Source organism: Marmota marmota, unplaced genomic scaffold (genome assembly GCF_001458135.2).
Source record: "Marmota marmota marmota unplaced genomic scaffold, marMar, whole genome shotgun sequence".
In the NCBI taxonomy this organism is placed as follows: domain Eukaryota; kingdom Metazoa; phylum Chordata; class Mammalia; order Rodentia; family Sciuridae; genus Marmota; species Marmota marmota.
In genome coordinates this window covers 47550582-47575358 of record NW_026000229.1, presented here as the reverse complement: position 1 = coordinate 47575358, position 24777 = coordinate 47550582, and the positions used below count along the sequence as shown (strand labels likewise).

At 34.5% G+C, this 24777-nt stretch overlaps 1 protein-coding gene across 10 annotated transcripts in view; it reads left to right on the top strand.

Moving 5' to 3' along the window:
• Txndc16 (thioredoxin domain containing 16) overlaps nucleotides 1–24777 on the top strand; it is an 88769-nt gene that overhangs the window by 32116 nt on the left and 31876 nt on the right. For all 10 annotated transcript variants that reach the window (XR_007343838.1, XM_048793096.1, XM_048793099.1 and 7 more), the window contains 3 exons: nucleotides 7547–7668; nucleotides 13676–13766; nucleotides 17750–17900. Coding sequence is in view for 9 of the 10 variants with exons in the window: in XM_048793096.1 (XP_048649053.1) it covers nucleotides 7547–7668; nucleotides 13676–13766; nucleotides 17750–17900 (364 nt within the window). In the remaining variant the exon portion in view is untranslated. The remainder of the gene's footprint in view (nucleotides 1–7546; nucleotides 7669–13675; nucleotides 13767–17749; nucleotides 17901–24777) is intronic.

The window sequence follows — 24777 nt, the reverse complement described above, 5'->3', positions numbered from 1 at the left end:
GGTTTTCTTGACATCTTTTCCAGCAAATTAAGTATTGGTGTGTAGGAAAGCTATTGATTTTTAAATTCTCTTAAATGTATTTTTTGGTACTAGGGGTTGACTCAAGAGTGCTTACCCACTGAGCCACATATCTAACCCTTTTTGTATTTTTTATTTTGAGACAGGGTCTCTCTGAGTTGCTTAGGGCCTCACTAAATTTCTGGGCTGACTTTGAACTTGTGATTCTCCTGCCTTAGCTTCCCAATTCACTGGGATTACAGGCATGCCCTATGTGCTCAGTACATTAACTTTTGTTTATTGATTTTATATCCTGCTTAAGTCTTTTTTCTAAGACACTATCTACTATTATACATATATGTATATTATACATATACATACATATACATCTTATATGTATGTAATATTATAAAAATTCTTCTTGGTTTATATTTCATTAGTTAAATAGGGAAGCCAAAATTTACTGGAATTTGGTTTATTTATAAACAATACACATATTTAAATATATTACTTTCAGCAAATTTGTCAGTTGTTTTTGGTTTGTTTTAGCCTCATAATTAGGGATAAGAAATGTCTGTAGATTTTTCTCAAAATACTTCATGAACTGAAAGCTTGATTTTGAGAATATTTGGCTTGCTTCATGTGTAAGTCATGCTATTATTTTTCCCCCAAGGCTTTTGTATTTGTTTGTTATGTAGAATATTTTGATTGAGATCAGTGATCTACAGTTATACTTGAACTCACTACTTTGCCAACAAAAATATCAAGATGTTAATTACTTTTTTTCCTTAGAATATAGAAAAATCTAAGTGGAGAAAAAATTAAGTTAGAAAATCTTAGAGTAAAATAACAAACCTAAACTTAGGGTGACTCTTACATCAATTATTTTAAAATTATATATTTTTAGATCATTATGTCCAATTCTGTATTTTTTGGTAAGATATTTAAGATATTGCTAAAAATCATTAATTAAAAATATAATAGTATATTAAAATTCTTGCAAATTGATTTTTTCCAGAATATAATAAGTAAAATAAACCAAGTAAGTTAGGAAATAGCAAAATGCTATTTATGTAAGAAATGGGGTTATTTCAAAACTCTGGAGGGTCTCCATTGTTATTCTACTTGTGTTTGTATACATGTGTGTAGTATATATGCGTCATACCTAAGGTATCTTTGGATGTATAAAATAATATAAACCATTCATACATGTTCACGCATATATGCACACCCACACCCATATATTCACATATACATCAGACTTATGAATTAGAGATCTGACCTCATAGCAATAATAGCAGCCAGGAGAATATGGTAGTACTGGTTTCTTTCACTTGGTTCTCTAGAGCAATAAGATAAGAGTTGTATGTACTCCTGTACATATAGTGGGGTTTGAATGAGGAGAAAAAAATTATGAATGTTTGAGCTATGTAGGAGCTGCCACATTTGCTCTTTTCCAATGAAGAGAGAGTGCTTGTCTTTTTCTGTGGAATGTAGGAGCAGAAGAGGAAGGGCTCTATTCTTAAATGTAAGCATTTGGCTGTGGGGACATTAAGAAAGGTTTTATTGCCCTTTGAGTAGGAGTAAATGGCCCCTGATAAAAAGACATTTTTTTGGTGTCATGTCAGATTTCATCTTCAGAAGACTTGGGCCATGTAGGAACAGAGGGAGATCAAGGAAGCATTGCCTTCTAACAAAGATATATATGCATACATAGTATACACATATGTGGCATAAATATTTCAAGGTTTCACAAAAACTGAAAATAATGGTTGCTATGGAAAGCTATGGAGAAGTTGGCGGGGGGGGAGGAGGAAGGAGTTGGTAGACTATTTACTATTCAATTTTTTGGATACCTTATATTTGGGTGCCTTTTATATTTGAACCATATAAAATTATTACTAATTTTCAAAATAAGCAAAATTTAAATTAAATATGAGAATTTGGCTTTATAGTCTAAAAGTTCTGTTTTCTAAATGTGTGTAATCAAAACTGGTAGATTAAATGATTTGTGAACTATGTGAAGAAAATTTTACTTTGTAACTTCTAGATGGGATTAAGAAGGTAATATTTACAAAAAGAAAGTAAAGTAACAACTCATCTTTATGTGTTGATTGGGAATACCCATATTTAGCTGGGTGCAGTGGGGCACGCCTGTGACCCAGTGAATCAGGAAGCTGAGGCAGGAGGATCACAAGTTCAAGGCCAGCCTCAGCAATTTATCAAGATCCTGTCTCAAAATAAAAAATAGGAATGTTTGGGGATGTAGCTCTGGTGAAGTGCCCCTACATCCCTAGTACCAAGAAACCAAAACAAAACAACCCCAAGCCCTAAAATACCACATATCTAGTTTATCAGGTAATTGGAGGTATAGGAAATTAAGGCATTATAATTTTAACATGTGGATTGGAAGGTTGTATGATATATGAAGAAGCCAGACTTTAATGAGTATTTTAGTCCCCGTTCCTTTTCTTATAACATGTGATCTGAACAATTTATTCATCTGATTACTAGTTTTTCTTTTCTTTGTATGTTATAATTGTAGCTTCTTGAGATCGTTGTGAGAACCAAATAAGGTAATGCATGTAAAAATATGTTGTGGATTTTACTCAGTGCTCTCTCTATATAGTTGTTTTAAAAAGTACATATATAAATGCAGGAAGTTTCATTTTGCAGTTCAGAGGGGGAAAAACAAAGTGAGTTCATGTGAGTTCATGCTGTGACAGCTGGTGGGGATATTTGCCATGAGGCAATAGTTGGAGAGAAAGGTCATTCTTGTTTACGTACTCATTGTTGAATCCTAAAAATCATAAAATGATACAAATAGGAAAGAATATCTAGTAAGAAATGATAACATTTCATTAATTTTTCTGTAAGATATGGTACTTGATTCTCTCTTGATAATATTTTGAAAACAGGAAGTTTCCTTTTAAGTTAGCATGCTACTCATAATAATATGAACTTCAAATATTATAGAAATCATTTTCAACTGTCATAGTTTCTTGTAGTATTATTCATTTAATGCTGATTGCAGAGCCTTGGCATTGAGTTACATTACCTCTGGGGAAAACTGTTTTTAGAGGCGTCTTCCCCTAAAACTCCTGCACTGTTCCTATGCTGATCTCTTCTTAATGGATGTCGAGCTACTGCTCATTCTTTTATCTGTATCAGATTTGTTCACACACAATGTGACTAGATGGATTCCTGTTTATACTGACATACTTTTTTACTGGGAAATTATAATAAAAAGTTACTTGTCTTGGATTTGAATTCCAAATCTATCCAAGAATAATATAATTAATTTAGACAAAAGCAACCCCCTTTCCCCAGTTCTTGGGGTTTTGGTATGTTAAATTAGCTGTTAATATTTTCTTTTTATTGAGTGTTTTAGAATTTGGATTAATCACAGAAATAAAAATACTGAAAAAAGATTCTCTCTTTAAAAAATTGAGTGGCTTGCTACTCTGAAAGTAGAGACAAATAGACTGTTAATTTTCTTGCTAACATTGGCTTAAATTTTTGGCCTCCTATCTTATCTACCTAGTGGTTGTGATAGGAAAGTTTCAGGAAGAGCCTGCCAAATAAAGGGATGGCCTTTCTTGGGCAGAAAGAACTCCCTAATTGGAGCATCTCCAGGATGTGTTACTCCATCATTACAGCAAGGAAATCCCAAGAGAGACTTTTCCTTTAATCCATTTCTGTCAGTAATTCTTTTCCTTGGATCTAGAATGAAGGAATAGAGGTTTGTGGAATGTATCTTAGAGATATTTAGGTAGCCTCATATTCTGGAAATCAGCATATTAAATAATAGACTAAGGTTAGGAAACCATTAGGAAAAATCATTAATTTTGTTTATTATTTTCTTATGACTAATGACTGCTTAATGAGCTTTGGGATGTTAGGCGAGATAACTTTTCTAAATTCTGTGACCTTATCTTTAAAATAGGGTCAATGAAGCCAGGCTTGATGGTGCATGCCTATAATCCCAGTGGCTTGGGAAGTTGAGGCAGAAGGATTGCAAGTTCAAAGTCAGCCTCAGCAACTCAGTGAGACCTTAAGCAACTTAGCAAGACCCTGTTTCTAAATAAAAAATATAAAAGGGTTGGGGATGTGGCTCAGTGTTTAAGCACCCCTGGGTCAATCATTGGTATCAAATAAATAAATAAATAAATAAATAAATAAATAAAAATAGGGTTGTTGACCTGGGTGTGATAGCACATGCCTGTAATCCCAGCAACTCATGAGGCTGAGGCAGGAGGTGGAAAATTTGAAGCCAGCCTCAGCAAATTAGTGAGGCCCTAAGCAACTTAGTGAAACCCTGTCTCAAAATAAAAAGAGATGGGAGTGTAGCTCAGTGGTGGAGCACTGGATTTAATCACCAGTACTGAAGGGAAAAAAGTTTGTGATAGTACCAATCTCAGATGTTAGCCATGAAAACTAAGACAGAGTGCATTGATGGGAGTTCTTAGTTATAAACTCTAGAATCTGGTTCTAATTCTAGGACCCAGATTAAGGGTCTTAAACTTAAGCATAAGAATTTGGAGTGAAAAGATGAAATCTCCAAATGAGTCAAAACTTTGATTCAGCTAATCTGGGGAGGACTTTTGCATTTCTTCTGAGTATTAGACATCACAGCTTGAATTGCTTTCTCTGGGCTATTACTGACACCACTGTCTTTGAAGCTGATTATTACTGCTATTGCTTCTCAAAACCATTCTTCTCTGTCCTTGATTCTTTGCAACACTTGCTCCTTATTTGAATCTCAGGCAGATAATTCTGGGTCATTTAGCCATACCTTGCTGCAGGGAGCTTGGAAAGGGAAGTTCATGATATTATCAGCATTTACAAGAGCGGCTTCACCATGAAGGTGTTGAAAACAGGCAATTCCCTGTTCAGAGCTGGGCAACTCAAAAACTGATAATTTGCTACTTTTTAAAAAATGCTTAGGGCTGTGCCCCATGTGTGGTAAGTGTTCAGTAAATGTTGGCTTTTATTAATTTATAGTTGCCAATCTTTATTTTTAAAAAAGGGTTGGGAAAATTTCTACTTCTAGATTTTATTTTTGAAGAAAATGAATTGGTACTACTAGAGCAATAAAAGTAAATGGGTGAAATAACTTCTAAGCTTAGAATTTACATGATAATCATATTAAATTCAATAGTTAGTTTCCTCCTAACTTTGGAAGTAACTAAAGGATGAAGTAAGTAAAGGGTAATTTTAGGTAAATTATGGGCTCTTTAGCCAAAATGCATATGCAATTAGTAATACACATTGTGACTTCCTTGCTGTGCTTTATTTCACCCTTCCACCTTGGTTTCCCATTTACAAGAGTGGTTGGTAATAAAATAATTAGAAAGTCCTGTTGTTAGTGTCAGAAAACCTGGATTTGAGTTTCACTTCTACCAGCACTATGATCTGGGATGGGTTACTTAGTCTCTAAGACTGTTTCTTCTCTGTGTGAGTGTGGAATAAACACTATTTCAAGAATGTTGTTAAGGCAATAAATGAAACTATGTGAAAATATCCAACATGGTGAATACTGCTCAGTAATTACAACTTTTATTTTTCATGGTACTGGGAATCGAACCCAGTGCCTCCTCATGCATGCTGAGCAAGCACTGTACAACTTAGCTACATCTCCAGTCCTTTTTATTTTTTGAGACAGTCTCCTTAAATTGCCCAAGTTGTCCTTGAATTTTTAATCCTCCTGCCTCATACCCCTGGTAGCTGATTACAGTATGTACCACCATACCCCACTAAATACTCCTTTTAAAACAAAAGCCTGCCCTCAGAATTTTAGAAGATGGGGTCTTAAATTTCTTTGAACAAGTGGGAGAAATCTGTAACAAACAGGTAAATATTTAAACCAGTGTAATTTAGGGCAGCACTTTCATTTTGACTATTAAGTCAAAATGTCTTTATAATACTAAGACCTTATTTGTCTTTTTCACTTTCATTCTCCCATGAATGGAGTTGCCAGAGGCCATATGATATGTAATATCACAACAGATTAAGCAGAAGCAAATTTAGTCTCATATTAAAGAGCTTTGCAGAAAATGTAAAACAATACCATTCTTTTCACTAAATTTTTCATCTGTTTTGGAAAATTTAGGTTTTTTTTAAAAAGTGATTTGTTAACATGCAGCCATGTTTATTATTATTTTAAAAAATTATTAATAAATAAATTTAAATTCCTGTTTTATGTTTTGGCAACTACTGAAAGATACCTTCCTTTTTGAAAAGCTTTTCAAGGACTTTAGTAATTTCTAAGGGTAAAAAGGGAAACTGAAACCAAAAAGTTTAAGAACTACTATGTTAGATGTGCTGTTTTCCATACGAGAAAGACATGTTTGATTAATTTGTTGGAAGTATTTCAGTGAACTTTTACTTATTTAAGTGTTTAGGCCTGGAAAAATTTTCAAAACCCTTTAAGTTAAGCCTAATAAAATTACACACACTATATATATGTGGGGGATTAAGGGCATGAATTGTTAGGGACATAGAATTTATATAGAAATAGATAATTTAAAGGGAGTAATTTTGGATGAAGAGATATGATCTGTCAGTTTGATTTATACATTGAAAAGATAATTGGGAGAATCATGGTCAAGTGGAAAGATCACTGGACCAGGAGAGAGAACTCCCTGGGTTCCATTCTATCCCTGGTTCCTTGGTTTATTAAATGTGTTTGTGGGTAAGTGTATAGGATGTCCATTCTTCAAATCAAAAATTAGAGTAAATTCCTGCCTTACTGTTTCTTTTGTTCATTTAACAAATGCTTATTGATTATTTACTATGTTCTAGATTTTATTCTAAGTTACTACAAACATAGTGATAAAATAGGCAAGGTCCTTGTCTTAAGCAGACAGCAGTTTAATGATTAACAAGTAAATGGATAGGGATAAACAAGTAAATGAATATACAAATAATTATAAATTGTATTAAGGACTATGAAGGAATCAAATAGTGAGAGGAAAATGCTACAAGCTTACTTACACAGAACTAACAGGGAGGCTTCTCTGATATAATGTTTAAGTAATCAGATGGATGAGACAGAGTAAAGGGAATTTTCAGCAAAGAGACAGACCTCTGTGTGCAAATCCCCAAGATGTGCCTGGAGTGTGGTAGATGTTAGGAATGGTAGAAGAAAATGAGGTTGAAAAAGTACCTAATGTCTAGGTCATGTAAGGCCTTACAGGCTCTGGAAGGAAGTCTACAGTTTTGATGTCTGAAGGGCTCAAATGTGTTCAAGGCTGAGAGATCTGTAAGGGATTATTTGGGTGATTAGTGATTACTGCTTAAATCTGTTGAAGTGTTTGTGATGGAGAATGAACTTCGTTTTCCACCAATACCCTTGGTTGATGTTTTCAGAGACTAATAACCTACAGACTGATTTTAATCTGTGTTACTAAATGCTTAGGCTTTTATCATTAATTTCTTATTATTTGTCAAGTTAAATTTCTTTTTTTAGGTTCTTTAATAAAAATGTGTATTATGTAACTTAGTACATGTTAGATTTTTCTACTAATTTCATCTATGTTTATTTTAGTGCTCTTCTTTTTAATGAAGTGAAATATATAACCACACTGGAAGATCTTCAGAACATAGAAAATGCTTTGAAAGGAAAAGCAAATATGGTATTCTCATATGTAAGAGCCATTGGAACGCCAGGTATTTATTAACTTCTGTTTTAATCTTTACTGGGTCTACGGACTAATGTCAGTATGTTGAAGTATTTCAAACAGTATGCAATCTCAGTATTTAAAATAAATTTAAAGCATCTTTATTATTATATTTCTTTAAATGGGAAGCATCATCTAGTGGTTGAACAAGAACTGTGGAGCCAGACTGCCTAGGTTAGACTCCTTGCCCCACCAGTGACTTTCATTATGACCTTGGATAAGTGACTTAACTTTAGTTTCCTACTCACCAAGATGTGGAAACTCATTGTGCCTACCTCTCTGTGTTATTGTGAGGATAAAATTAATTCAAGTAATTAAAATATTTCCTAGAATATTAAAGAAGTTCTGTTTTTATTTCCTTACAATCCTCCTGGAACCTGCTATTATAGTTTCTAATACTCAAAAAATATTGTTGACTAAATGGTTTTCTATTTAACATTTATGATTTTTAAATGTTTTTAGAAATCTATTTTTGGTAGCATCACCTGAGCATTCAAATCTAATTTTCTCATAAAGTTGTTTTATAAACAACTGACTGGATTACAATTATGCTTTCAGGATTGTTATTTGTTGTTATAACTTAACCATGTTAATATAAAGTGTTGTTATAGACATTTTAATAATTGTGCTCTGAAATAAATCATTTATTTGAAGTTTTGAAGTCTCAGTCTTTTTTTAATATTTATTTTTTAGTCACAGTTGGACATAATACCTTTATTTTGTTTATTTAGTTTCATGGGGTGCTGAGGATCAAACCCAGGGCCTTGTACTTGCTAGGCAAGTGCTCTACTGCTGAGCCACAACCCCAGCCCCTGAAGTCTCAGTCTTTATAAACATAAAGCCTACTGGCTACATAGCATGTCACTGAATGTAATATACGTGTAAAATAATAGTTTACAATCTTCTGTCTTCTCCAGAGTTTGTAGTTGTAAACAGTGAAAGTGTTGAGCTATAGGGAGCTTGCACTGATGTAGCAAAACTTCCCTGGTTTTTTTAATAGCATCAACATAACTGCTATATTTGGAATAGATTGGAAGGAGCAAGAGTAGAATAAGAGGGAAAATTAGGAAGTTATTGGAATAATGCAGAGAAGAGATGATGGTGGGGGGCTTGGACTAGGCTGTTAGCAATGAGATGGCAATAAATATGAATTGTAGCAATATTTTGGAGGTAGGAATAACTGAATTTGTTGTCCTATTGGAGTGGAGTGAGAAATAGCAGAGGCAAGGGTGGCTGTGGGTTTTGACCTGAAGTACTCAAAAAGTGAAATGCTGATAACAGATGGGGAAAATGGGAATAGACTAGCCTAGAAAGTTTGGAGAGGAAGTTCTGAAGTTCACTTTGACATCAGACTTGTGAAATACCCATGCAAGTAGAGAGCAATGGGGCAGTTGGATATTATTGGACTGCAATTCTTACCTTAGGTTTACAAACTGGGGATACAGACTAGGGATATAAATTTGAGAAATAAAGCTGTGAGATCAGAAGAGGTCACCAAATGAGCGAGGCTAGATGAGAGTAAGACCGCAACCAAATCCCTGAGTCACTTCACCATTTACACAGTGAAGAGGTGAGAAGGAATCAGTAAGGGGTACTGTTAAAACATGAATCAGGCTGGGAGAGTATGTGGGGTCAAGATAATTTTTTTTAGATATTTATTTTTTAGTTGTAGTTGGACACAATATCTTTATTTCACTTATTTATCCTTATGTAGTGCTGAGGATCGAACCCAGGGTCTTGCACATGCAAGGCAAGCGCTCTACCACTGAGCCACAACCCCAACCCTAAGAGAATTTTTTAAGAAGCTTTATGTTGACAAGAAAGATCCAGTAGAAGGAGGGAAATATATCATGCAGGAAACGAGGAGAGAATTGTTGGACAGGATCTTTGAGTAGGCAAAAAGGAATGGAGTCAGGTGACCAAGGAGAGACAGGATCTTTGGTGGGAGCACAAAAGGTTCACTCATGGTAATAGGGATAAGACAGAATGTGGGCATCAATTCAGGTTAATAAATATGGTTTTGGGAGCTTATTATTTTTTTTAATTGGTTCTCTTTTCTCAGTGAAATGGGTATTAAACCACATATTGTAATCGAAATAAAATCTCAGTTTGGGAAAGAAGACATGACATTTAGGAGACCTGGAAATAAAGAATGGTTTCTAGGTAGCAATAGTGGTTACTATCAGTGATTTAAAGTGAGACAATTACCTAGTAGATTTTGCTTTTGTTTTGTTTTCCTTCAAGCCAACTTTACTTTCATGGATGTAGGGGCAGAATATACAGAGTACTAGGATTAACTTGTATTATGTTTTAGCCTAATTAGCAGGGGAATTAAAAAATTGACCATGAAATTTAAGCTTGATTAGGGGAAAAGAGCAGAGTGGAAGTGAAACATGATAGGATTTCTGGATGTCCTGGTAGGTTAGAATTGTGTGCCTGACAGAGTGACCTGGAAGTGTGTGATTGTGTGGGTGCTAGACACTGAGATTATGGGGGGAAGTTGCAGCATTGGGTAATCACAAGGCTTTGGAGTGAGACCATAGCAGTGACTGGTTAAGGTAGAGGTGAAAAGAGATTGCTAGAATAGAGAAGGTCAAGAACTGATATCTCATATACAGTGGTGCCATAAACATACATTGGAGAAATGATAGCCTCTTCAATAAATGGTGCTGGGTAAACTGGAAATTCATAGAAATAAAATGAAATTAGACCCCTCTCTCTCACCTTGCACAAAACTCAATGTGGATCAAGGACCTCTCGGTATTAGACCAGAGACCCTGCATCTACTAGAAGAAAAAGTGGGCCCAACTCTTTATTATGTCAGCATAGAAACCAAATTCCTCAACAAGACTACTAAAGTGCAAGAAGTAAGATCAAGAATCAATAAGTGGGATTGTATCAAACTAAAGAGGTTCTTTACAGCAAAGGAAACAATCAAGAATGTGAAAAGAGAGCCTACAAAGTGGGGGAAAATCTTTGCCACTTGCACCTCAGATAGAGCATTAATCTCCAGGATATATAAAGAACTCAAAAAACTTAACAACAAAAACCCAAATAGTCCAATCAATAAATGGGCAAAGGAACTGAACAGACACTTCACAGAAGAAGAAATACAATCAGTCAACAAAATATGAAAAAGTGTTGAACATCACTAGCAAGTAGAGAAATACAAATTAAAACTACAACAAGATTTCATCTCACTGAAGTCAGAATGGCAATTATCAAGAATAAAAGTAACAGTAAATGTTGGTTAAAATGTAGGGGAAAAGGTACACTTATACATTGCTGGTGGGACTGCAAATTGCTGCAACCACTTTGGAAAGCAGTATGGAGATTCCTTAGAAAACTTGAAATGGAACCACAATTTGATGCAGTTATCCCACTCCTCAGTATATACCCAAAAGACTTAAAATCAGCATACTTTAGTGACATGGCCACATCCATGTTCATAGCAGCTGAATTCACAATAGCTAAGCTATGGAACCAACCTAGGTGCCCTTCAACATATGAGTGGATAAAGAAAATGTGGTACATATATACAATGTAGTATTAGCCTTGAAGAAGAGTGAAGTTAATGGCATTTGCAGATAAATGGATGGAAATGAAGAATATCATGCTAAGTGAAATAAGCCAATCCCCCAAAATCAAAGTCTGAATGTTCTCTCTGATATGAGGATGTTGACTCACAATAGGTTGGGGGTAGGAGGAGTGGAGGTTCATCAGATTGGTCAGGGAGAATTGGAGGAAGGGAGGGAGGCTGGGAAAGGGAAAGACAGTAGGATGAATCAGACATAACTTTCCTGGGTTTATATATGAATACACGGCCAGTGTAACTCCACATTATATACAAGCATAAGAATGGGAAGTTATACTCCATGTATGTATGATATGTCAAACTGGGTTCTATTGTCATGTATTTAAAAAAAATTTTTTAGAAGGTCAAGAACTGAGAGGCTTGGATTTTGGAATGATCATCTATGTGATTTGCACCAAGGATTAAGATAGTAGTAGTACTGGAGAGCATGACAGTATGACAGAAGCTCAGTTCCTCATGAATGAGGGGGAATGATCCTGGCTGGGTGGTAGATGATGCTTACAAGGTAGTGGGTGGGGTCAGAAGAATAATCTGATGCAAGTACTAGGAGATTAAGTGTGAAAGGAGAATACAACTGCTTGGGAATGATAATGAGGAGAAAAGGGAAAACAATATACAAAAAGGGGGGAATCATCAAGGAAATGCTTCAAGAAAAGTTCCCAGAACTGAATTGTTTGAGCTTTTAAATTGGAAGAGCTTTTGAGTCTCAGCACAAGGGATGACAACAGAGGCACTCCAAGGTATCTCATTTTGAAATTACAGAAATTAAGAGTAGTGGGGAACTATTGTAAAGTCTTCCAGAGGGGGAAAAACAAGTTTGCAATTAAAGGATCCAGAATTGAAATGACATAGAAATTCTTGTTTGTAGTGTTGGAAATGGAAGAAAATGGAACGATGTTTTTAAGATTCTCAGGAGAAATAACTCTAGAGTTCTACATCCAGCCAACTGTAGTTAGTTGTGAAAGTACAATCAAGATGCTTTCAGAAATGCAGGTTGACAAAAATGTGTATTTTATATATCCTCTCACAGGAAGGTGCTAGAGAATTGGAATAAGGTATAATAATAGAAAAGTTATGAATAACAGAGCAAAGGACCCAACACAAGATAGGGAGGGGTGGATGGGAGGGGAGGAGAGGAGAGGGAAGAATTGAAAGAATGAATTCCCAGAAAGACAGTCGTCTAGCAGGCCAAGTAGCAATACTCCATAGTGGAGCAAATCAGAAGGCTCTTCAGAAATGTCTTTAAGATAATGGAGTTGATAATATGCCTGATACATTTGAAGACTTGAGAAGGATAGATAATTATGGAAGAGTTTAGGAAGAAATTTAAATAAAATTTTATAAAGATAGTTAAAGTTGTTCAAAAAGGAAAAAGATGGTCATTCTGTCCTGTGTGATTCATCTGTAAATAATACTTAGTCATAACAATACAAATCTGAATATTGATCTAATAAAAATTAGAACTATATTAGAAGGGTTGAGGGGATGGGAGTATGTACACTTTTGGAGCTGGGTTTCAGAAAAGAGATCTAATTTATTATCTTCTGTAGTGGGAAGTCAATAAGTAATAGTAAAGTTTGATGTCTGTCTACCTATTTGTGTATATTATATATGTGGATGTATATGTATCGGAAAATAAGAGTGTAGAATGCATTTAGAGACTTGAGGATAAATAACAAAAGAAATAGTGAAAGAATTGAAAATGGATGTCTCTTGGGGAGTAGAAATGGAATACAGGTTTGGGGAATGGTTGTTTTTCTTAATATGCTTCATAGAGTTGTCTCTTCAATAGTGTGTTTGATAAAAAATAGTAGACAAATACATATATAAAATATAACATGAAAATTGTGGATTCCTGTTGTCTTCCTATTAGGGAGAAATATGACAAATTTGTTACACTCTGAAGTATAACTCATTTTCCACTTCCTCTTAATTCTTCTTTTACCTTGAATAGAATATGCTTTCATTAGATAATTGTAATTATACATAGTATTTGGGTTCATTTTGACAAAATCTTATATGTAAGGAATTTGATTTCATTCCCTGTTCCCCTATTCTCCCTCCTCTACTCTACTGATCTTCCTTTCATGCCTTTATTTATTTTTGATGGGTAATTTCTACATATACATAAAGGTGAAATTCCCTTTGGTACATTTGTGTGTGTGTGTGGGTGTGTGTGTGTGTGTATGAGATGTTATGTTATAACATAACATGATTTTGTTAATCATAGAATAGACTTTTTATAACTTCTTTGACTGCTTACATTTTCCTAACTGGAATCCTGCAAAGACCTTTCTTTAAATATAATAGGAAATAAAAGAGTATGGGGTAATGTTCAGAACAGAGGTTTACAGAGTCACATTAACTCCTTCTCCCTCCCAACTTTCTTTCTCCTCTTCAGAGCACAGAGCTGTCATGGAAGCTGCCTTTGTGTATGGGACCACATATCAATTTGTCTTAACTACAGAAATGGCCCTTTTGGAAAGTATTGGGTATGTATAAGAGGTATATTTCAACAGTTTTGTTATTTGTTGTTCATTTATTTCACATTACTTAGCATTTCCATCATGTGCTCATAGCATGGGTTTATCTCAAGGAATCATAAGCAGATGTGAATAGATAAGTGAAACTTGAAACACCCTTCATTAGTTTCATTTGCTGTACCACAGTATGAAATTATACAGAATTAATATTAGACTAAGGTGATCAAGAACAGTATGGATAAGGCACTAGGTGGCATCTTGTAGGATCCATGGCCAAGTAGAGTACTTTAGGAACAGATCTCCCCCAGGGATCAGATGGGGGGAAAAATAGCAGCTTACTTTGTTGTGACAATCCTAAATGTATTTAAGTATAGATTTTCAACAGATGTCAGATGTCTGTTTATCTTTGTCTACTTTCTAGCTTACAATTCTAGATAGAAGCCTACTTTTCAGTATTTTTGGTTGGGCAACCTAGGGTTAAAGTTTTTCTTTCCTTTATTACACACAAGTAATAACCAGTGCATTTTAAAGACTAAGTTGGCTTTAAAATGCTCTTCAGGAAAATTAATCTAAAGTAAGGCAAAATGGTGAGGGACCTTTTAATGCCATGTGAGTTTTAATGAGCCCCTTTGCTGACCTCTCAGAAAATTGTAGCTGTTTGATATACACAATTGTTTAAAGCCCATTTTATAACTGTAAATTTAGCGGTTAGTGCATAGAAAACTGATAGAGTAAAATGATTGGTGGGGGAAGGGAGGAAAGAAAGTTGGTGAAGAAGAAAGTTCCTACAAAGAAATTGTGCTTTTATTGCTCTGTTATTACATAAACCTGTATTCCTTTTTCTATTAGTCTCTCCTTGCTGAACTGTGATTCTGTTTCCTGTTTTAATGACTTAAAACTGATACATACTTTGTTTGTATGAGAATTACCTTTCTAACACCTTGATAATTATACTGACAGACAGTACCACAAGGCCGCACTATAAGTAGTCACTGAAGAGCAAGAAAACACAGTAAGCAGTAGTTCTGCCAGCCACTTTGCTACAACCAGTGTAGACTGCCAGTTTTCCCAACCTGAAATGGGGGAAGGCTTGATATTCCAATTCCTATGGTGATTCATGCTAGCCCCCACAGTTTCTCTGAGGGTTAGTTTGTGTTACCAGCTTCTAATTTTTCAGGAAATGTATAATTATAAAAACAGTAACATGGTTATTCATTGGCAAGGTACAGGTTCTGTTATTTACCTTACACATCTTGTTCAGCGAGATTCATATTCTTTCCCTTCCTTGTAGAAGGTGTTTTGATTTTCCCCATTTTTAAAATTGGAAATACCATCATCCTGTTTTCATTTACTTTTGGGTATAGGATCTGTTGGGGATGTTTGAATTATTATTTCTTCATGAATAACAAGATGGTGAGGTACCATATCTGGAGGTGATGTGGCAGGGAAGGACTATGGATTCTAAGTATAGTGAACCTGTGACATCATTTCTGGATGAAGTAGTTGGCTATGACTGAGTTTTCTCCTAATGAGAGTGCAGTGGATGCATTCTTTTTTACATTTGTTTTTTCTTTTATTTAAAAAAATATTTATTGAATGCCTTCTTTGTGCTAGGCAGTCATTATTCCAGTTTCTGGGCTAAAAAAGTGCTTAAGACTGGTATATTGCTGTATCATGTTGAACCTGAATGTGTTTGAAAGACAAGTTAAAGGTATATAGATGGACAGTAAAAAGATAGCATGCTATAGAGTCACCAGTACTTTCTGCTACCTTGCCATGTTGCTTCCTTAAGAATAGACCAAAAAGGATATTGCCGCTACCCCATCTATACACATCACAGTCACCTAAACAAGGTGGTGGGAGGGCTGATCTAGCAGCATCCAGTCCACTGGCTTGCCTGAACAAATGAGATCCCCTCTCTCAGGAACTTGGAAGTACACATGGTAATAGTCCTACACAGGAATGTTTTGCTCAATTATAGGAAAACTGAGGGGTGTCTTCACAAAGTGAATTGGGAGCTGAAGTGTTATTGGCAAAATGAAGGTCCCTGAACTCTTAGTACTTGGGTTTTATATTTTTCTCTACCATTTTTAGATCCACTCATTTTAAATTTTTTAAATTTTAATTTTAAAAATTTAATTGATTATTTTTAGTTATATATGACAGCATAATCCATTTTGATAAAGTTATACATGCATAATTTATATCTAATTCTAATTAGGACCCCATTCTTGTGGATATACATGATGGTGGGATTCACTTTGGTGTATTCATATATGTACATTGGAAAATTATGTCAGATTCATTCCACTATTTTTCCTATTCCTATCCCCACTCCCTTCCCTTTATTCCCCTTTGTCTAATCTATTGCTTTACTTCCCCTCCTCTCCTTTATTGTGGTTTAGCTTCCACATATCATTGAAAACACTTGACCTTTGATTTTTTTGGGATTGGCTTATTTCTCTTAGTTTGATAGTCTCCAGATGCACCCATTTACTAGTAAATGTCATAAAGTCACTCTTCTTTATGGCTGAGTAATATTCCATTGTGTATGTATATCATAATTTCTTTATCCATTCATCTGTTGAAGGGTACCAGGTTGGCTCCATAGCTTACCTATTTTTGAATTGTGCTACTATAACTATTGATGTGGCTGCATCACTTTATCATGCTGGTTTTAAGTCCTTTTTTTTTGTATTTTGTGGAATACCCCTTTAAACTTCCAAAAAGTTCTCTCCTTTTTGGTTTCTGTTATCTGAAATCAAATAATCCCTGATTAAATAACTTTCCAAGATTTTGTTGTTCAGAGGTAAAGATAAGAACCCAACCTTAACTTCTGTACTTAACACTTCCCTTTCCCCATTATGTGACTATTCAAGAGGTTATTGAGCTTTACCTATATGTTTCCTTGTATTTGAAATGTCCAGATGATCTGTTTTCTTGAAGAAGCCATTCTCTCCCTTTCTAAGTGCTATGATCTTCCTTTCTTCTTCTTCCCAACTTGAGGCAGAATGAAATATTTCTTTGTTCTGCACTGCATTTTGTATATTATAATACTTATAAAGTACATTTTGATTATTTTACTTAATTATTTCCTTTGGTTTAATCATTTTGAGGATTTGAATTATCTTATTAATTTTTAACTTTAGTGTTTAGCATAGGCCAAACACACAGTAGGCATTAAGTAAGTCTTTAAGTGTTGCTTCTCTAATCATTGATTCTATTATAAATTACTTAGTAATTAAATTTGAAATTAGTGAACCTTGAACACTCAGTTTAAACATGTCTCAAGAATTAAAATAACATTTTAAAAATAAGATTTTGTAGTATTTTGCCAAACCCTACTAATGCCATATGGAGATTTTTAAAATGCTATTTTAATTTTGGCAGGCCTTATCACCACTATAAGTATCTTTTTAAATTCTCATATTGAAAGGAATGCCAAAACTCAAATTATAAGCCATATTTGCCAAGTTTTCTAATATTTCAGGTGTAAACTCTCAAACGCCTACCAACTCTCACGTGGTTTCTATTTGAAGGCATGTTTTGGCTAAAGTTTATTCAAAACAGTTTGGATTTAAATTATACCTAGAAAATTTGTGTTAAAAAGCTTCTTTTAATATAGTTCTAGTAAAGTATCAATATTTGAAAATAATCTCATTGTCCACAAGGGGCCAGCCTTTTATTGAAACAAAATTATGTAGACCTGTCTATAAAGCAGAGCCACCTTGTGAAAGAACTCATGGAGAAAATTGCCTATACAACTCATGTGGCTCATTCAGACATTAAGATTAATTTATTTAATATACTTTTCTTCTTTTTTTTTGACCAAGTTCATTTTGTTTTATTTTAATGTTATACTCATTTAGGCTTCTACTGAGTCAGTAACTCAAAAGTATGAGACTTGAAGAAATTTGTTGTCATATCTTTTTTGTTGATAGGATCAGACATTGAACTTCATTAAGTGAATGTTCCTAATTTTTAATTTGCAGCTCTGAGAATATAGAACTTGCACATCTCTACTTTTTTCATTGTAATCTAGTCTCAGACTTGACCCAGCAATGTAGAAGAACACGAATGGAACAGTCATTGACGACACTGAACATTCACCTGTTTGTTAAGACAATGAAAGCACCCCTGTTGGTATGTGTTTTACTTTAATATAGTAGATAATTTGTACTCAAAATTTATTAAATTTTGATTTACAGCTATGTGTTTTACTTAGATGAGTTTTTTTTTTTTTTTTTTTTTTTTTTTTACTTTGGGCATATTCCTTTCATTTCATGGGATTTGTGAGTAGTTCCTTATTAAAGTTAGAATAGTAGGTAGACTATTATTAAAACAATGTTTTGATGTTATGATTTTCTATTCCATTGAAACCCAAATACAACATTGGATAAGTGAAATATTCTATAGTAGTAATTATGGCTCTGGGACTTGGTGGCTGTTCACAGATCACAAAGACCACATTCTTTTAAGAAAATACATTTTTTGAGAATCCTTTGATCGTTGCTTAAAAAGTTGGTAAATATTGGAACCATAGGATTTCTGGTGCCCCACTTTCCTTAGCATAACATCCTCAATTAATGTTATATACAGATTCACTAGGCGATGGCAAGCAAAAAACTTTTCTCTCTGAAATGTTAAAGTGTTTTCCTGAGTGCATGAAAAACCTTCAGTAGAACTTACTCAGTACATTTTTTTAAGAAAAGTAGAATGTGCATGTATATTATAAATAACCCAAACAGCACTGCAAAGTATAAAGAAAAATTCATAAGAAATTACCCAATCGCATCACTCAGTAATTGTTAGATGGCCATCACACTAGTTATCTCTGCACCCATACGTACAGATAGAAGATTGAGTGGATTAATAGATATATCATATTGAGTACCACCCTATTGTTTTAGTCAGCTTTTTTGCTGCTGAGAGCTCTCTCTCCTCACCATGACAAAATATGAATCCCCAGTAACCCACCTACTCCACCCATACACTACCTGCTTTCATTTACCACTCAGTTAATCCCGATCAGAAGGTTAATTCACTCTTTGGGAGAAGGCTGTCATAACCCAATCATTTTACTTTTAAACTTTCTTGCATTGTCTCACACATGATCTTTTGTGAGATACCTCATATCTAAACCATAACACCAATAGTAAGAAGAATTATAGTTAATCTTACTTGAGTTTAATTGAAGAAAAAAAAAGTGTTGTGAAACAAGAGTGATTTTGGAACTTTTGAAAAATGTTTGTTCTTTAGAAAGTATTGTCTGAGGTATTGAAAATGGCCATGGAAAACAGTAAGAGATTATCAGTCATTTAAAAAAAAACTTAGGGGGCTGGGGTTGTAGCTCAGGGGTAGAGCACTTGCCTAGCATGTTTGGGGCACTGTGTTTGATCCTTAGTACAACATAAAAATAAATAAATAAAATAAAGGTATTGTGTTCATCTACAACTAAAAATATTTTAAAAAACTTAGTTTCCATTTTACCTAGAATTGACTTAGCTTTGAAAGATGAGAAAATTATCTTCATATACTTATTTTCATCTGTTCCTCCTACCTCTCTGATTTTTTCCCTGGTATTATTTTTACACTATTAAGGTCCATAGTATTTTTACTGTTTTATAACCACAATTCCCACTTTTAAAAAAGCCTTGCTTCGGGATTTAAGTAGATTCAGAGCTTGCCAGGCACAATTTTATTGGCTTGATTCCTTAGTTTTTAAATTTTAAGTAACTTTTTATTTGGTTGGAATTTGGTTACAAGGGATTTTTTTTTTTCTTTTTAAGAATATAGTTTATCACCTGGTTTGGTGGCACAGCCTCCTGTGGCTTAGGAGGCTGAGGCAGGAGGATTGGAAGTTCAAAGCCAGCCTCAGCAACTTAGTGAGCCCAACTCAGTGAGACCATATCTCTAATAAAATGAAAAAAGGGACTAAAGTGAGGCCCAACTCAGTGAGACTGTATCTCTAGTAAAATGAAAAAAGAGGATGTGGCTCAGTGGTTAAGTACCCCTGGGTTAAATTCCCAGTACAAAAAAAAAATGTAGTTTATCAATCTTTTCCATTTCCTTTTGTAAGGGAGGGGACATGTATCTTTCCATAAGAAGAACATCCTCTAAATTTGGATGTTTTGTTGTCTCTTTTGAAGGAGGGGATAGTTCACTGTACAGTTATTTACTAATTTTTTTCCAGCCTCATTTTCTTATCTTCAAATAGGTATTACTAAGTACTCTCAGAATTTTGTCTATATACCAGTAACAGGCAGGATTTAGAGTTGTATCAAGCTTCCTAAAACTCTTCTGGTTTGTTTTTGTTTGCTACAACATTCTGGCTTGAAGTTGTGCCCCTTTCCTTAAGTTGTTGCTTATGAATTTTCTTTTGCTGTGTTTTGAAACTATTTGTTTTTTGTTGTAGATAGATTCAGAAGAATGAGATTCTTTGATTTCATTTTACTCTATAATACTTACCAGGAATTATGTAATATGAGTTTTGCACTTAAAAAGCTAAAACTCTGGAGACTTCATAATGACTTCCAATTCAATTAAGCATGGCTGTATTTGAAAGCATGGCATAGCAAAAATTTTAAGGTCCCTATTTATTATTCTCTTGTGAATGATAGCTCTTGAAATATGCATTTTATAAAACACATTGCGAATGGTACTTCCTGGAATTGTGTAATGTAGGTGACCCTGCTCCAGCCACTGTTTGCACTGATGCTCATTCTCCACTCATATCATTCTTAACCATCCCTCCTCCTTTATCTTCCACATCAATCCATATGCAAGTCTTCAAGTTTCAGTTATGGTTAGTTTTTTTACTTAGTGAGAGGCTTTACAAACTAACCTGGGCTTGTAGATTCAGGACTGAAAGAATTTGGTATGTTTACATTAAGCTTGTTTATAAACCAATGAGAATATAGAGTATGATTGGGACTTTTTGTAAACTGTTCTATGTGTCTAATGTATAATCATTGCAATAAAAGGGATTCATATTTCATTTCTGAGCATAGGAAAATTAGTACTTTTTTTGTATATGTGTCCATCTTTTTTTATGGTAGAGTACTTAAACAATTATTTTAGATCTAACACAACTGTTTTATTTTCATGTTATTTTAATCCTGTTAAACTGAAAATAAATCTTGAGTATAGAATTTTTATGTGGGCTTCAATTTCAAATAAATTAAGATTCTGCTGTACATGAAATTACTCTAAACATATTCTCAAGGTTCCCAACAATGGATAGACATAGGAAAATAGTTGGGTTATTGTTCGTTTGGTTAAAACTAAGGATATTTTGGAATGCTAATGGCTTTCTTTATGGGGGACTCATTTTGTAGCTGGTAGATAAAAGGATAACTGTTATCTGAATCCCAAGGAGAATCTTCAAGTATGCATTTCTGGTACACTGTTAAATATAATTAAATTTTCTGGGTGCAGTTGGCACATACCTGTAATCCCAGTGGCTCAGGAGGCTGAGGCAGGAGGATTGAGATTTCAGAGCCAGACTCAGCAAAAGCGATGTGCTAAGCAACTCAGTGAGACCCTGTCTCTAAATAAAATACAAAATTGGGCTGGGGATGTAGCTCAGTCCAGTGCCCCTGAGTTCAATCCTTGGTACCCCCCCCAAAAAAAAAGCTAAGTTTTTATAAATAAATAAATATATTATACACACACACACATACACACATGTGTAATAATGTAATGATTCAGTGAGCATACTTATATAATGGTTTTTATGAAAATTTTACTTTATTTTTTGTTTGTGTATTGAGATAGCTATCTGTTTCATGGTTAACTAAACATTTGAGTTAAATTAAACCTATTTATTTATGTAGGAAACTAGAAGGATCCTGTAATGGTTTATTCATTTAGCTTCTGTTTTTTAAGAACTAATATAGCAGTGTACAGTTTTATACAACAAAATATTGATTTCTAACATATGTTCATTTCCCCTCATAACAGTATTAAAGTGTATAGTACAGTATTAACAATTTCCTGTTATTATACAACAGGTTCTACGAGTTTGATTATATATAGATACCTCATATATTGAAAATGTGCATTATTTGGGTTGTTTTTTGTGTAATTGCTTATTTTACTTAGCATAATGTCCTGAAGGTTTACCCATGTTGTAGCATGTCAGAATTTTTTCTTTTTTAAAGACCGAATAATATTTTATTGTGTATAAATATACACAAAACACATTTATTCATTCATTTAGTGGTGGACATTCAGGTTGCTTCCACGTCTTCATTCTTGTGAATAATGATGCAGTGAGCATGAGTGTTCTCCGAGATCTTGTTTTTGGTTCTTTTGTATACATACCCAGAGGTGGAATTGCTGGATTGTATGGTAGTTTCCTTTTTAAATTTTCAAAACTCTCCATGTCATTTTCCATAGCAGCTGCACTAATTTACAGTCTCACCAGTAGTGCACCAGGGCTCCCTTTCTCCACATCCTACCAATACTTGTTTTTCTTTCTTTGTTGGTTTCTTTCTTTCTTTGATAGATTTTTTTTTTGCTTTAACTCAAGTCCTCACATCTCTTCATGTACTATTTTAGTAATAGCAGCTGATCTTGTCTGTATTCCTCTACTTCACTCCCTTTAATTCACATTCCCCATTGCTGATTGAGATTCTTTTGAACATATTTATAACCATGTTATAATAATTCATACAATTCATAATGGTTTCACTTTACACAACAAAGCCCTATTTTCTTGGCAGAACATACATGATTTTTTAAGGATCTGAATCATTACCAGACATCTAGCCTTAATGCTTGTTCCTCTTTTTACTACCAAATTACTACTACTAGTAATTAGTGATTAATAATTCTCCAAATCCACAAAGAAGAAACTAGGTTTTCCACTCTCTCAGACTGTTGCACTCATCTAGGTTTTTGGCAGAATTTAAAAACCTGTGCTGTGGACTCAGATTCCTGTTTTCTTGCTGGCTGTTCACCAGAGGCTGTCAGTTCCTAGCAGTTGCTCCCAGGTTCCTTGGCTGTATGGCTCTCTTAGGACATTGCAGCTTACTCCTCCAAAGAGGGGTAGTCTTGTTTCAGTGTGCTACAACAGACTCTTAAATGATGTAACTTATCCAAGGGAAGGGTTATTCCACAAGTCCCACCTACACTAAAGGGGAGGGAATTAAACAAACTTGTGTAATCTTAGATTTCTGCCTATCATATGTCAGTGTAGAATTCTGTCTGAAAACTTTAAAATAAAAATCTTCAATAATTGGAAAGTTTGCAAAAACTTTGTGTTTTCCTGTGCGTCTGCCTTTACCCCCAATGTTAACTGCTTGGTATCCTCTTTCAATGTGGCAACTCATGTCCTTCAGTTGTGGAAAGTTTTGTGTTTATTTCATTGATTATTTCTTCCCTTCTGTTTTTTCCCTTGCCTCTTTCTGTGACTTCTATTTTTTAGATATTTGGCTTCTTGAATCAGTCCTTCAATTTTATTACCTCTTCTCTCCTACGTTCTATCTTCATTCTGCTTCCTGGGAGATTTATTCAACTTTATTTTTTAATTCTTTGTGGATGTAGTGTCTTTTCATCTCCTCCAGATTGTCAGGGTGGTTTCTGAACCTTTTTCTTCCTGCATATAGTCTGCATTTTGTCCGTTTTTTGTTTTTTTTTTTCCTGGACTGTTCTGGTGTCTTTCAGTTTTCCTCTGATGTTTGTTAATCCTTGGATAACTATTTATGATTTAGAATTCGAAACTAAAAAGTTGATTGGAAGTTTTGAGAATGTTGATGAGACTTGTTGACTCAGCTCTATAGGGTGATTGGGCCTGGGCTGCTTTTTGGCAGACCCCATTGTCAGTATCTTTAGACTTTTGGAGATTATTCGAGGTTCCCAGAAAAGCATCTTCCAATCTTCTGCTCGGGGACAGAGGTCTGACTACTAGCATTCCGAGAGCTGAGCGGAAAGGAGTCTTGGGGCACAACTTTGTAATTTAATCTCCCCTGATTTTGGCATGATGTCCACACTCTCAGCTGTTCCTGAAATGCCCCAGATTCCTACTGACATAGACAGTTTCCTACACTCATGGATTCATGGAGGGGAATCTAGAGATCTAACTACTTCTCAAAAGCTTTGATCTGTTCCTTTTCATTTTAGAGCCTTTGTGTTATTTTGCTTTCAGTATGTCTCTTCCAGTTCCCTATATACCAGACCCTGATGGTTCCTGAGCAATTTTAGGATTATGCAGTTAAAACTGAGTTGTTTCTTAGCTTTCCTTGTTATGACTGAAGGTTTTGCATTTTAGAATCTTCTCTGTCATTTACTATTCTGTCCTCCAGCTTTGAAAATATTGCTGCCTTTTTTCTTTTCTGTTGTTCACATATGTGTGGTATCACTTAAAAAAAAAATTCCACTCGAGGTGGGGATGTAGCTCAGTGGCGGTAGTGTATGTGAGACCCTGGGCTCAATCCTTAGTACTACCAAATAATACGCACACACTTCTGTGTAGTTTTCCTGGGATTTCCGGAAGGAATAAAATTATATGTGCATATTCAGTCTGCTATTTTAACTCAGATGTTTTGTAATGTATCATTTATTATATCCTAAATTATGTACTACATATGAAAAAATTTAGTTCTCTGTTCTGTTTTCTTTAAAATATATCTATCAGTACCATGCTCTTTTTTTAATATTATTTTTTAGTTGTAGATGAACACAATATCTTTACTTATGTATTTTTATGTGGTGCTGAGGGTCGAATCCAGTGCCTCACATGTGAGGGGCAAGCACTCTACCACCGAGCTACAGCCCTAGTCCCGAGCACCATGCTTTTTTATTTGTATTTGTTTCTTTACAATATTCTTATTTTGTTTATGGTCGTATATTATATTTAACTCCTTAGTTGTATATAATATTTAAACTAATAGGTACATTTGAAGCATTAAACTTAGGAATTCATGAGATTGTTTTATTAATGTATTTATTTCACAGACTTGTTTTTCAATTGTGACTTTATTAATAAAAGCTAGTAGGAGGTTTTTAAATACAAATG